The sequence below is a fragment of the Takifugu flavidus genome, unplaced genomic scaffold (genome assembly GCF_003711565.1).
Source record: "Takifugu flavidus isolate HTHZ2018 unplaced genomic scaffold, ASM371156v2 ctg473, whole genome shotgun sequence".
Classification (NCBI taxonomy): domain Eukaryota; kingdom Metazoa; phylum Chordata; class Actinopteri; order Tetraodontiformes; family Tetraodontidae; genus Takifugu; species Takifugu flavidus.
Genome location: NW_026622089.1, coordinates 3175 through 17819, shown reverse-complemented (window position 1 = coordinate 17819; position 14645 = coordinate 3175). Strand labels below are relative to the sequence as shown.

The window sequence follows — 14645 nt, the reverse complement described above, 5'->3', positions numbered from 1 at the left end:
ACAAAAAAGAAAGATTGAAAGAAATTAACAACAAGCAAGAAACACTTTATATTATGGATAACACAAAAAGTATAGTGTTTAGCTGGATGAGAGTATTGGAAAAAGTACATTAATAATAGTGTTTAACCATAAATGTCATCGCCATCATTTCTACAATATGAACAGTTTAACTATTTGCACAATATCCAGCATATGTGGACAACATTTTTCTCTAAAACTACATCATGTAAAAAGATGATGCTTAGTTTTTATACTTATTGGGTTCCAATAAGTCCAAATAGCAAAGAGAAATAAAAATTGCATATCAAAACAAGAGCGTGGGTCTTAAGAGGTAGCATTTATTTGCATGTACAGTATGTGTGCGGCAATGTTGTGCCCGGTGAAGTGTGGACAGATGGACGCGAGACGTATAGATGACAGCATCAAATGAGCAGAGATAAACCGATAGATGACATTTATATGACTTCATTGTTAAATCCCAATAAGGTAAGACCAACTTCTTGTAATAGGAGACATAAATTCTATTGGTGTTTTGCTTGAGTCAGCACCACAGTTGGTGAAAAATGCCAAAAGAACATTGTTACCCCAGTCCCACGAATGAGCTGAAAGGATTCAGTCTGTTATTCTGCAAAATGAGAACGGTCCTAGATCCAGACGAGCTTTCTTCATTTGGTCTTATTTGTCCTACTACGGGGTTCCGTCCCCTTTGCCTTCACGCTCTTGGTGGTGTGATCTCTTGCCTCGAGGCAGTTATAGGCTTTCAGCTCAAACATGGCCGCTTTTAACTTCATCTTAGTGGTCTCTAGCAGGGCCTGCTTGTCATTACACTGCCTCTCCAACTCTGCGTTCTCGTCCTTCAGCAACTTCAACTTCTCATTTAACGCCGTTGTTCCGTAGGCCCTCTTTAACTCAAACCTGTCCTCCAGGGCTTGCTGTCTCACTGCCTTGCGTTCCTCCCTCAGAGTTGACATGTATGACGTGAGGGACGCCATCATTGCTTTGAGCCTCCTCAATTCGCACATGTCGGTTTGGCTCTGGTCTTTCTTCTTCACAAACGCCATTCTCTCCAGTTTCCTCTGGACATCACTGGGGCCGGTCTTGTCCTTCTCAGCTTCCAGAATCTGGAGTAAAGGGTGAAAATATCGCGCCGTCTGTTTCAAGACTCTCTCTGTCCCCTGCAGGTGTGCGCGCTCTGCTTTCAGCCCATCAACTTCTTCATATTTCTTCCTTAAATTGATTTTCTTGCATTTCAGCTCATCCCAGAGGCCCCACTCCGCATCGTGGCAGCGAGTCTGCGTGGCGCTTACCTTCGCCTTTCTCTCTACAAACGCCAGCCTGTCTTTTAGGTCTTGGAGCTCTTGGGCCTTTAAGTTGTTGGTTTGATGAATGGCCGAGGCCTTTTCCCTTATGGATTTCAGTCTGTCCTCCTCGCAAGACTGATCGATGATAATCTTCACGGTGCGCTTGTGTATCTTCGAGGTCACATCTTGAATTTGGTTTTTCATCTCCAGGAGCTGAGCCGCCGTCACGACCGGCATCTCTGCCAGCTTCTGCAACGCATCTACTTCCTTCCTCATTTTCTCCAGCTCTGTGGGCAGCTTCTCCATCACCTTGACCGTGTTGGCCTCAATCTCATTTCTAAGTTCCACAATGAGATCTGCCGCATTATCACCTGCCACCAAGTGGCCCTTGGTCTGCTCCTCCAATTCGGACACTCTCTTCTGGGCCTGGGAGAGCTGCTCTTCCTGCTCAGTGGTCTGTCGTGCTACCAACTTTGCTCTCTCCCTCTCCAGCCGCAGTTGCCGAGAGGCTTTCAGCAATATGTCTGGCGATTTTACCAATGACTCCAGCTCCTTATGCAACATCTCCTTTTGCTTCAGTAAGCTGCATTTGTTGTTTTGCATCGTCCTGTTTTCTACTACGGCATTGTTTTTGGATACAGACAAAGGCTGCAGGTCCTCATACATCACGAAAGTCTGCTGGAACTTCTGGATCTGCTCTTTTTGTTTATTGCTATATATATAGAGGGTTTCATCATGGTGTAAAAATTCAGGCACTTCTATTTCACATGTGAATTGACTTAAATATGCTTTTCTCTTCAGTGTGGAGACATCCTGAAGCAACCAGAAGAGGATAGGGTAGATCACCACCTTGTCGTTAGTGTCCAAACCTTCTCTGATTGCCTGCAGATCACAACACTCTTTGATCGGCTCATATTCCAGCATGGACAGAAGGTTAATCATTTCTTGCACCCTTTCTTCATCTGTCTTATCCTGGATGATTTCAGTGTATTTCGGCTGTATTTCAGTCAGGACCTCATTTAAAACCTCCAGAAGCATCAATGGACTTAATGCCTCAAAAGAAGGGAAGGTGAGGTTTTTAAGGAAGGGCTCCTTGTTCAGCTGGTTAACGATAAAAATGGATTCCTTCAACATGGTTACGAACTAGTTTGTCTGCCACCAAAGTTGTCTGTTTAGTGTTCAGGCGTACAACACAGTAGTAGGTGTGTTTTGGTCCTTAGTTCAGTTGCTGCTATATTTGATGTCTAGCTTTGATCACACGGGGCTTTGATTTGGTCTGATAAACCAATATTTAAACCAAACTTCCTGTTGAGGTGTGGTGGCTTTGTTGCCACAAGAAGTGCAAGGACAGGCCTCCTGACAAGATCTTCAGTGGTGCTGATCTAGTCCTGCGAGCTCAACTATACTATGGATGTGACAATATGTGGGGAAATAACCAGCTTGGCTGAAGTCTGCGCTCTCCAAGTGCTTTTATTTCTAGTTAAATTAGGAGTAATTATGTGAAAATGTACACTCAGGACCAATATTTAATTCATGGCAGCAATGTCATGAGATTTTTAGGTCAGGAATATCCCCATGTACATATGTCTGACAGAATTTTACCATTTTATAAATTTGTACTTTTGGTGTCACTGATTAGTTCAGAGCTATGGTGATTTCGCTCAGTACTCACAGCAACAACTCTCCTGCCAGTGATCTATATCAGAGATCTGACATCTAACCTAGTTCCCAAATAGCATAAACCGCCAGTTATTTGCTTTCACCTATCTGCGGGTCTGCTGTGGTATCTGACGCTGGAGCGACCTTTCAAAATAAAAGCATGGATCGATTGATTTTGCTCTCTGGCAAGGTACATCCTCCTGGTGATGGAGGCCACAGCCTTCAAGCCTTTAGGGATTATTGTTTTCACTCCTCCGGCGCCATTCTTTGTTTCCCAGAGTACATCCTTGTGCCCTGTTTTTCTCGGATAGGCAACACGCGGCCTCAATTGTGAAATGTGAATGATGTTTTCTTCTTTGCTGTGTGTATTCATACTTTATACATGTATGATGACGTTTGAGTGTTGTCGAGAATAACATAGGCTACTGAATAAGAGACATTTGTTTTTGTAAACAAGAACAAAAAAGAAAGATTGAAAGAAATTAACAACAAGCAAGAAACACTTTATATTATGGATAACACAAAAAGTATAGTGTTTAGCTGGATGAGAGTATTGGAAAAAGTACATTAATAATAGTGTTTAACCTTAAATGTCATCGCCATCATTTCTACAATATGAACAGTTTAACTATTTGCACAATATCCAGCAGATCCTGAGAGATGTGTGTGCAAGTGAGGCTCTTGCACTTTTAAAACGGTTCTTTTCTAATTTCAAAGCCAATGTTAAACTTTTATGTATGCGACCTGTGGTTGAAACAATTACAGGGATAAACTTCTGTCCTTACTTCAACTGTGGCATGCACAGGTAAAACAAGATGTAGTCACCGATTAGCGAGTTAGTGAAAACATTTCCATATGATTGACCTATGTTATTATTCTCACACCTATTGCTAACTCAAACATACTGATATTGTCTAATAAGGCAATTTTTCCGTTTTTGTCCGTTCCAAGTCGCTGACTTTCAAACTTGCTGTTAAGTGTGTGTGTGATTCAGATAAGAAATCAGAGAACTCAGACAGGAACTCTGAATGTGGCCCAGCAGGGGGCCGATATACAACTACAAACAGAAGTGGCTTTTCTGTCCTCCAGCTCAGATGGTTGATGCCAAGAGTCAGGCTTTCAAATGAACTGAAGCTATGTTTTGGTCTGGGATTAATGAATAACTTGGAGTGATAGATTGCTGCCACTCCCCCTCCTCGACCAGTAACACGTGGAATATGATAATTAAGATGGGTAGGAGGAGTAGTGTCATTTAAGCTCACATACTCCTCCTCCTGAAGCCAGGTCTCAGTAAGACAAAATAAATCAATGTGATGATCCGCTATCAGGTCGTGCACTAACAGGGATTTACACAAAAGAGATCTAATATTTAACAGTCCACACTTAATTGTGATATTAGTTTCTCCAACTTGTGCTTCAGTATTAATTTTAATAAGATTTTGGTGATTGACCGCTCCCCTGCTCTGTGCTTGGTGAACTTTTAACCGTGGAACAGAGACTACCTCTATAGTGTTAAATATGTTATTGTTGGTGGATGAGGGTTCTAAGGAAGCAGCAGAGAGGTGTGTAAGACTACAACTCTGCATCCTGGTCTGGACCCTGGATTGTCAGGTCACTTTGGGTCTAATAAAATTAGCCAGATTACTAGAAATGAGAGAAGCACCATCTCGTGTGGGATGGACACCGTCTCTCCTAATCAGACCATGTTAAGTTAATCAGACCATGTTAAGTTAATTTTAGTGACCTCCGACTGACGAAGCCGGGTGTCGTTGGCTCCGACGTGAATAATAACTTTACCAAATTTCGATTACGTCTCGCCAGCAGCCATAAATTTGCTTCTATGTCGCCCGCTCTGGCCCCCGGAATGCACCTAACTATGGTCGCTGGAGTCGGTTTCACGTGGCGCAAAACAGAGTCGCCAATTACCAGGGTCGGTTTCTCAGCGGGTGTGTCGCCGAGTGGGGAAAAGTACGGGTTGCTCATCGGGAAGTTGTGGTGGTGCACCGTGGGCCTTTGTTTTGGGCTACGCTTCCTACGAACCGTCACCCAGCCGCCCTGGCTAGCCGGCTGCTCGGCTGCTGCCGGGGGACCGCTAGCTGTAGCTACGCTAGGCGGCTCCGCAGCAGCTAGCTTACCCTGGCTACTTGACGCAACTCCAGCTAACTCCAAACTGCGGAACCGCGTCTCAAGCTCGCAAAGTCTCACCTCCATAGCCATAAATAAACTACACTTTCTGCACCTATTCCCTTCACGAAGGGAGGCAGAGGAGTAACTAACGCTGAACAGACAAAGACACCGGGTGAAACAGACGGTGAGGCCATGTATTTGTTTAATATGGGTTGTTTCTCACTGTTGATATCAGGTGACAAGAATGTCCCAAGTGTTCAAAATTTTAAGTAAAGTGAATACAACACACCAAGTGTTCAATATTAAGTGAATACAACACAACACACCAAGTGTTCAATATTAAGTGAATACGGCACCCCGTGCACAATGCAACCAACGAACGATAGAGGAGACCGGAAGTGACGCAATACTCACGCAACCTGTCAACCAAGCCAGCCCAAACTAAACAATCAGTTATCAATGGCTTCATTGTATGGGAAGCCCAGGAAGAGCTCTGGAGCTCTGTAACCAAGAGCTTGTACTTTGGTGCCCTGGATTATTTTGGAAACCTTGTGGGCCAGACCAAAATCACTAAGTTGGATTTTAAAGGACTGTGCTGTGTGATTCACCAACGTGATGTTGTCCAGCTTGATGTCACAGTGTATTACGCCGATGTGTTTAAGGGCGTTTAAAGTGACCAGCATCTGCTGCGTGACCACTCTGATTTCAGCCACCCTCAACGAGAGATAGCACCTTTTCTTCATGAAATCACAAAGACTCTTGTCCAGCAGCTCAAAGACCAGGCAAAAATCCCTCTTCATGACAAAATGGTCCCCACATTTGACCAGGTTGTTCTTGGCTTCATCCAGCTCTGTGAATTCCTTGAGGATGGCCAACTCTTTTAGTCTGGAAGAGTATTGATACACAATCTTCACAGCCAGCTTCTTATCACTGCCCAGATTTTTGCACTGGACCACCCAAACATGCCCGAACCCATTCAATCTCACGTCTGCTTGAGTCAGCAGACAGAACGGTACCTAGCTGAACACCCCTTTCTCCGTCAAGCGGCAAAGCCATTTAAAATCTGCGTTCAGCATTCTAACATTCAGTGTCTTATAAAAACCAGTGTGTTGGGGGGGGGGGGGGGGGGGGGGGGGGGGTTTCTGGTTTGTGGGTTTTGTTTGCTTTGACCTTACATATAGTGATCAAAGCTAAAAAGAATCAAAACTGCGCCTCTTAAATGGCAACCAACTAGAGAGGAACACTGTAATTTCAAATTTCCGATTTGAACGTTTTTATTGTTCATGTGCACTAAAAGGGTTGAAATAGAAGTGGGCACTCACACGGAAATTCTTTGACCTTTGATTCATCGCGTCCACATATGTGGACATCACATTTTGGGCTAGATTTCCCACAGTAATTAATTCTGCTTAACTGGGTCCTTACTTACACCGAGAAATTGCTTCGAGACTTCAGTGATGGGGACATCTGGTGGACAACCGAAGCCATAGAAACCTCCGAAGAGCACGACTGAAGCACCGGCACTGTTTCAATCCCATGACGCTAATAAAAGTTCATTGTGTGGTCATCCAGGTGTTTTGTTCATTCATACCAAATAATGATTATATTTCCATTACAATAAAATATGCAGATACTCTAAAGATAAAGATAATGGTTTGTCATTTGTCTTATGTTTGATTTGGAATGATTTTTCACAGAAGCAGAACAGTTATTTGTCCTCACAAACTCTAGAACGTCGCTTATTGGTGGTACTTGCCATGAAACTTGCCAAAATACTCTCACTCTTCAAATCTCTATCTCCTCACAAACCAACAATTTTATTTCCAGAGCGATTTTCTCTCACTTGAATTGCTCAGTGCAATGGATGGGGACACGTCAGAATTAGATTTATCTGACAATGATGACGACATCCTGGATGCCAGTTATCAACCCCAACCTCAGGAGCAGAGCAGCACTGAAGATGAGAGCAGTGGTGATGAGTACCCCATCCCACATCCCACTGAACAGAGCAGGGGACGTAAACGTCTCCGTGGCGAAGATAATGGTTAGCAAAGACTTAGTGGATATTTGTTTATTTTAGGGCTTTAGGGCTAAGTAAATGTTTTAGAGGAGTACATAAAGGTACAGCACCATTCAATGTTTCTAGCAAAATGCCAATTTTCAGGTTCAGGCTCTGGCGCGGCCAGATCCAACACTCCCAGGAGTAGCTGCCGAACTCGGCATGAGGCTGATGGCTCAAATGATGGCCCAGAAGAGCCAACAACAGGACCAAGCCCTAATCCCAAGCAGGGACAATCTTATAAAGGTAATAATAATAATGGTTCTTATTTTGGCATGCCTTGAAGGCAAATCATAAAATTTCATATAAATGTTCACTCATATTCAACTATGTTATGCACTAATACACCTCAGTGAATTGCTTGTGTGAGTCACTTCGCAATAAGCACAATTTGTATTTTGATTCTTGTGCAGGACGTGGAATGCGCTGGAGGGCAGCTCCATTCATGCCCAACCTCATGGATTTTCCGAATGAGGATGAAACGGAGCATGATCGGAATGGCTGGACCCCACTGAACTATGTGGAACAGTACATAGATCACAATTTGATAAAAAACATAGCTGATTGCACCAACGCTGTGTCACTGAGTAGGAGTGGGGACCTACTCAGAACATCAATAGATGAGGTCTACCATTTTTTTGGTGCCTGTATCCTAATGTCCTGTCTCCCATACCCCAAAATAAGGATGAACTGGTCCAGGTCCATCAGTGTCACTCCCATAACGGAAAGATTCACTCGGGACAGATTTTTCAGGCTGAGGCAATCATTAAAAGTCCTGATTGATGATGATGTGCCAGAAGACCTCAGGAAGCGGGACAAATTTTGGAAGGTGCGACCTTTCGTCGATAGGATTTTGCAAGGCTGCAGGTCTCAGGCTCGGCCTGAATCTGTATCCATCGATGAACAGATGATTCCCTTCACAGGAGCCTGTCCATGTAGGCAGTATTTGCCCATGAAGCCAAACCCTGTTGGTATTAAGAACTTTGTTTGTGCCACAACAGATGGCATTGTGCTGGACTTCGACCTCTATCAAGGTTCAGCTGCATTGCGCGAACAGGTCGAAGAACCAGAGGGTCTGGGTTTGGGAAGTTTGGTTATGGCGCGTCTGTGTAAAACCCTGCATCGTGGCACAAAAGTGTACTGTGACCGGCTCTTCACCAGCATCCAAGGTGCGGAGCAAATGCTGAAGAAGGAGCTGTACCTTACCGGTACAGTAATGAAGAACCGGGTCACTGCAGCGGTGCAGAAGTTACCCACAGACAAAACTATGCAAACTTCCGGAAGAGGAACTTCCAAAGAAGTTTCTAGTGAAGATGGACAGTTGTGTGTCGTTAAGTGGTTCGACAACAAACCAGTTCTAATGATCTCAGCTGTTCATGGGACACAGCCTGAAGATACCTGCCAGCGCTGGGATAAAAAAACAAAAAAATATGTGTCTGTCTGTCTCCCGACCATGCATTGTTCGGGAGTACAACATGAAAATGGGTGGAGTTGACCTGATCGACAGAATGATCAGTTATTATCGCATGAGCAGCCGTACCAAGAAATGGACAATTAGGATGCTCATGCACTTCACAGATCTGGCTTTAGCCAACAGCTGGCTACTGTATCGAAAAGATCTGGCAACGTGTGGGGCACCAAGGAAGAGCATCATGCAGTTCCTGGAGTTCCGCATGGACGTGGCCAGGACCTTCTTGGCCCAGCATCATAGCCAAGAAGAGGATGCAGACTCTCCAGAGCTGTCAGAGGGAGATGATGACTCTTCAGAAAGTAAAAAACGCCCAGTGCTGGCAGTGCCCCATGTGTCTGTCCGCAGGAGGGCAAATGCACATCTCCCAGAGATGGTAAATATGAAGAATGCCGCACGGTGCAGAGCAGCAGGCTGCACAGGGAGAACCCGAGTGCGTTGCGTGACCTGCAAGGTGTTCTTGTGTGTACAAACCGAGCGCAACTGCTTTTTAGAATTTCATAAGTAGCTATGTTTGTATGTGTTAATGTGTTATTATTGTCATTGTTGTTCAAAAAATGTTCAAAACTATGTTTGTATGTGTTATTAATAATGTGTTGTTATTATTGTAATTACAGTATAACTTGTTCAAAAATGTTCAAAACTATGTAAATATGTGTTATTAATAATGTGTTATTATTGTAATTACAGTATAACTTGTTCAAAAAATGTTCAAAATTATGTAAATATGTGTTATTAATAATGTGTTATTATTGTAATTACAGTATAACTTGTTCAAAACATGTTCAAAACTATGTAAATAAAGAGTTACACAAAAACTGTATTATTGATTTTATTGTGCTTTATGGTGATTCAGACCCAGTGTCCACATATGTGGACAACATTTTTCTCTAAAACTACATCATGTAAAAAGATGATGCTTAGTTTTTATACTTATTGGGTTCCAATAAGTCCAAATAGCAAAGAGAAATAAAAATTGCATATCAAAACAAGAGCGTGGGTCTTAAGAGGTAGCATTTATTTGCATGTACAGTATGTGTGCGGCAATGTTGTGCCCGGTGAAGTGTGGACAGATGGACGCGAGACGTATAGATGACAGCATCAAATGAGCAGAGATAAACCGATAGATGACATTTATATGACTTCATTGTTAAATCCCAATAAGGTAAGACCAACTTCTTGTAATAGGAGACATAAATTCTATTGGTGTTTTGCTTGAGTCAGCACCACAGTTGGTGAAAAATGCCAAAAGAACATTGTTACCCCAGTCCCACGAATGAGCTGAAAGGATTCAGTCTGTTATTCTGCAAAATGAGAACGGTCCTAGATCCAGACGAGCTTTCTTCATTTGGTCTTATTTGTCCTACTACGGGGTTCCGTCCCCTTTGCCTTCACGCTCTTGGTGGTGTGATCTCTTGCCTCGAGGCAGTTATAGGCTTTCAGCTCAAACATGGCCGCTTTTAACTTCATCTTAGTGGTCTCTAGCAGGGCCTGCTTGTCATTACACTGCCTCTCCAACTCTGCGTTCTCGTCCTTCAGCAACTTCAACTTCTCATTTAACGCCGTTGTTCCGTAGGCCCTCTTTAACTCAAACCTGTCCTCCAGGGCTTGCTGTCTCACTGCCTTGCGTTCCTCCCTCAGAGTTGACATGTATGACGTGAGGGACGCCATCATTGCTTTGAGCCTCCTCAATTCGCACATGTCGGTTTGGCTCTGGTCTTTCTTCTTCACAAACGCCATTCTCTCCAGTTTCCTCTGGACATCACTGGGGCCGGTCTTGTCCTTCTCAGCTTCCAGAATCTGGAGTAAAGGGTGAAAATATCGCGCTGTCTGTTTCAAGACTCTCTCTGTCCCCTGCAGGTGTGCGCGCTCTGCTTTCAGCCCATCAACTTCTTCATATTTCTTCCTTAAATTGATTTTCTTGCATTTCAGCTCATCCCAGAGGCCCCACTCCGCATCGTGGCAGCGAGTCTGCGTGGCGCTTACCTTCGCCTTTCTCTCTACAAACGCCAGCCTGTCTTTTAGGTCTTGGAGCTCTTGGGCCTTTAAGTTGTTGGTTTGATGAATGGCCGAGGCCTTTTCCCTTATGGATTTCAGTCTGTCCTCCTCGCAAGACTGATCGATGATAATCTTCACGGTGCGCTTGTGTATCTTCGAGGTCACATCTTGAATTTGGTTTTTCATCTCCAGGAGCTGAGCCGCCGTCACGACCGGCATCTCTGCCAGCTTCTGCAACGCATCTACTTCCTTCCTCATTTTCTCCAGCTCTGTGGGCAGCTTCTCCATCACCTTGACCGTGTTGGCCTCAATCTCATTTCTAAGTTCCACAATGAGATCTGCCGCATTATCACCTGCCACCAAGTGGCCCTTGGTCTGCTCCTCCAATTCGGACACTCTCTTCTGGGCCTGGGAGAGCTGCTCTTCCTGCTCAGTGGTCTGTCGTGCTACCAACTTTGCTCTCTCCCTCTCCAGCCGCAGTTGCCGAGAGGCTTTCAGCAATATGTCTGGCGATTTTACCAATGACTCCAGCTCCTTATGCAACATCTCCTTTTGCTTCAGTAAGCTGCATTTGTTGTTTTGCATCGTCCTGTTTTCTACTACGGCATTGTTTTTGGATACAGACAAAGGCTGCAGGTCCTCATACATCACGAAAGTCTGCTGGAACTTCTGGATCTGCTCTTTTTGTTTATTGCTATATATATAGAGGGTTTCATCATGGTGTAAAAATTCAGGCACTTCTATTTCACATGTGAATTGACTTAAATATGCTTTTCTCTTCAGTGTGGAGACATCCTGAAGCAACCAGAAGAGGATAGGGTAGATCACCACCTTGTCGTTAGTGTCCAAACCTTCTCTGATTGCCTGCAGATCACAACACTCTTTGATCGGCTCATATTCCAGCATGGACAGAAGGTTAATCATTTCTTGCACCCTTTCTTCATCTGTCTTATCCTGGATGATTTCAGTGTATTTCGGCTGTATTTCAGTCAGGACCTCATTTAAAACCTCCAGAAGCATCAATGGACTTAATGCCTCAAAAGAAGGGAAGGTGAGGTTTTTAAGGAAGGGCTCCTTGTTCAGCTGGTTAACGATAAAAATGGATTCCTTCAACATGGTTACGAACTAGTTTGTCTGCCACCAAAGTTGTCTGTTTAGTGTTCAGGCGTACAACACAGTAGTAGGTGTGTTTTGGTCCTTAGTTCAGTTGCTGCTATATTTGATGTCTAGCTTTGATCACACGGGGCTTTGATTTGGTCTGATAAACCAATATTTAAACCAAACTTCCTGTTGAGGTGTGGTGGCTTTGTTGCCACAAGAAGTGCAAGGACAGGCCTCCTGACAAGATCTTCAGTGGTGCTGATCTAGTCCTGCGAGCTCAACTATACTATGGATGTGACAATATGTGGGGAAATAACCAGCTTGGCTGAAGTCTGCGCTCTCCAAGTGCTTTTATTTCTAGTTAAATTAGGAGTAATTATGTGAAAATGTACACTCAGGACCAATATTTAATTCATGGCAGCAATGTCATGAGATTTTTAGGTCAGGAATATCCCCATGTACATATGTCTGACAGAATTTTACCATTTTTATAATTTGTACTTTTGGTGTCACTGATTAGTTCAGAGCTATGGTGATTTCGCTCAGTACTCACAGCAACAACACTCTCCTGCCAGTGATCTATATCAGAGATCTGACATCTAACCTAGTTCCCAAATAGCATAAACCGCCAGTTATTTGCTTTCACCTATCTGCGGGTCTGCTGTGGTATCTGACGCTGGAGCGACCTTTCAAAATAAAAGCATGGATCGATTGATTTTGCTCTCTGGCAAGGTACATCCTCCTGGTGATGGAGGCCACAGCCTTCAAGCCTTTAGGGATTATTGTTTTCACTCCTCCGGCGCCATTCTTTGTTTCCCAGAGTACATCTTGTGCCCTGTTTTCTCGGATAGGCAACACGCGGCCTCAATTGTGAAATGTGAATGATGTTTTCTTCTTTGCTGTGTGTATTCATACTTTATACATGTATGATGACGTTTGAGTGTTGTCGAGAATAACATAGGCTACTGAATAAGAGACATTTGTTTTGTAAACAAGAACAAAAAAGAAAGATTGAAAGAAGTTAACAACAAGCAAGAAACACTTTATATTATGGATAACACAAAAAGTATAGTGTTTAGCTGGATGAGAGTATTGGAAAAAGTACATTAATAATAGTGTTTAACCATAAATGTCATCGCCATCATTTCTACAATATGAACAGTTTAACTATTTGCACAATATCCAGCATATGTGGACAACATTTTTCTCTAAAACTACATCATGTAAAAAGATGATGCTTAGTTTTTATACTTATTGGGTTCCAATAAGTCCAAATAGCAAAGAGAAAAAAAATTGCATATCAAAACAAGAGCGTGGGTCTTAAGAGGTAGCATTTATTTGCATGTACAGTATGTGTGCGGCAATGTTGTGCCGGTGAAGTGTGGACAGATGGACGCGAGACGTATAGATGACAGCATCAAATGAGCAGAGATAAACCGATAGATGACATTGATCATTGTTAAATCCCAATAAGGTAAGACCAACTTCTTGTAATAGGAGACATAAATTCTATTTGTGTTTTGCTTGAGTCAGCACCACAGTTGGTGAAAAATGCCAAAAGAACATTGTTACCCCAGTCCCACGAATGAGCTGAAAGGATTCAGTCTGTTATTCTGCAAAATGAGAACGGTCCTAGATCCAGACGAGCTTTCTTCATTTGGTCTTATTTGTCCTACTACGGGGTTCCGTCCCCTTTGCCTTCACGCTCTTGGTGGTGTGATCTCTTGCCTCGAGGCAGTTATAGGCTTTCAGCTCAAACATGGCCGCTTTTAACTTCATCTTAGTGGTCTCTAGCAGGGCCTGCTTGTCATTACACCGCCTCTCCAACTCTGCGTTCTCGTCCTTCAGCAACTTCAACTTCTCATTTAACGCCGTTGTTCCGTAGGCCCTCTTTAACTCAAACCTGTCCTCCAGGGCTTGCTGTCTCACTGCCTTGCGTTCCTCCCTCAGAGTTGACATGTATGACGTGAGGGACGCCATCATTGCTTTGAGCCTCCTCAATTCGCACATGTCGGTTTGGCTCTGGTCTTTCTTTTCACAAACGCCATTCTCTCCAGTTTCCTCTGGACATCACTGGGCCGGTCTTGTCCTTCTCAGCTTCCAGAATCTGGAGTAAAGGGTGAAAATATCGCGCTGTCTGTTTCAAGACTCTCTCTGTCCCCTGCAGGTGTGCGCGCTCTGCTTTCAGCCCATCAACTTCTTCATATTTCTTCCTTAAATTGATTTTCTTGCATTTCAGCTCATCCCAGAGGCCCCACTCCGCATCGTGGCAGCGAGTCTGCGTGGCGCTTACCTTCGCCTTTCTCCTACAAACGCCAGCCTGTCTTTTAGGTCTTGGAGCTCTCGGGCCTTTAGTTGTTGGTTTGATGAATGGCCGAGGCCTTTTCCCTTATGGATTTCAGTCTGTCCTCCTCGCAAGACTGATCGATGATAATCTTCACGGTGCGCTTGTGTATCTTCGAGGTCACATCTTGAATTTGGTTTTCATCTCCAGGAGCTGAGCCGCCGTCACGACCGGCATCTCTGCCAGCTTCTGCAACGCATCTACTTCCTTCCTCATTTTCTCCAGCTCTGTGGGCAGCTTCTCCATCACCTTGACCGTGTGGCCTCAATCTCATTTCTAAGTTCCACAATGAGATCTGCCGCATTATCACCTGCCACCAAGTGGCCCTTGGTCTGCTCCTCCAATTCGGACACTCTCTTCTGGGCCTGGGAGAGCTGCTCTTCCTGCTCAGTGGTCTGTCGTGCTACCAACTTTGCTCTCTCCCTCTCCAGCCGCAGTTGCCGAGAGGCTTTCAGCAATATGTCTGGCGATTTTACCAATGACTCCAGCTCCTTATGCAACATCTCCTTTTGCTTCAGTAAGCTGCATTTGTTGTTTTGCATCGTCCTGTTTTCTACTACGGCATTGTTTTTGGATACAGACAAAGGC

The 14645-nt window shown here is 44.0% G+C and overlaps 3 protein-coding genes across 3 annotated transcripts; 1 reads left to right on the top strand and 2 right to left on the bottom strand.

Annotated features, from left to right (window-relative positions):
• Positions 1-665: 665 nt before the first annotated feature.
• Positions 666-2435, bottom strand: LOC130520676 (intraflagellar transport protein 81 homolog). The gene has a single exon (XM_057024398.1). It carries the CDS (start codon positions 2433-2435, stop codon positions 666-668), a length of 1770 nt encoding a protein of 589 aa, XP_056880378.1.
• Positions 2436-6250: 3815 nt separating this feature from the next.
• Positions 6251-8994, top strand: LOC130520675 (uncharacterized). Its single transcript, XM_057024397.1, has 5 exons — positions 6251-7131; positions 7252-7392; positions 7560-8606; positions 8725-8916; positions 8963-8994. Exons 1-5 carry the CDS (start codon positions 6948-6950, stop codon positions 8992-8994), a joined length of 1596 nt encoding a protein of 531 aa, XP_056880377.1. The 5' UTR covers positions 6251-6947.
• Positions 8995-9958: 964 nt separating this feature from the next.
• On the bottom strand, positions 9959-11728 carry LOC130520674 (intraflagellar transport protein 81 homolog). Its single transcript, XM_057024396.1, has one exon. The coding sequence runs from the start codon at positions 11726-11728 to the stop codon at positions 9959-9961; it is 1770 nt and encodes a 589-aa protein (XP_056880376.1).
• Positions 11729-14645: the final 2917 nt, after the last annotated feature.

Coding starts and splice junctions, on each gene's coding strand:
- LOC130520675 (XM_057024397.1), top strand. CDS start 6,948: ATGGATGGGGACACGTCAGAATTAGATTTATCTGACAATGATGACGAC. Junction 7,393..7,559: donor GCAGGGACAATCTTATAAAG/GTAATAATAATA, acceptor ATTCTTGTGCAG/GACGTGGAATGCGCTGGAGG. Junction 8,917..8,962: donor AGATGATGACTCTTCAGAAA/GTAAAAAACGCC, acceptor GTCTGTCCGCAG/GAGGGCAAATGCACATCTCC.
- LOC130520676 (XM_057024398.1), bottom strand. CDS start 2,435: ATGTTGAAGGAATCCATTTTTATCGTTAACCAGCTGAACAAGGAGCCC.
- LOC130520674 (XM_057024396.1), bottom strand. CDS start 11,728: ATGTTGAAGGAATCCATTTTTATCGTTAACCAGCTGAACAAGGAGCCC.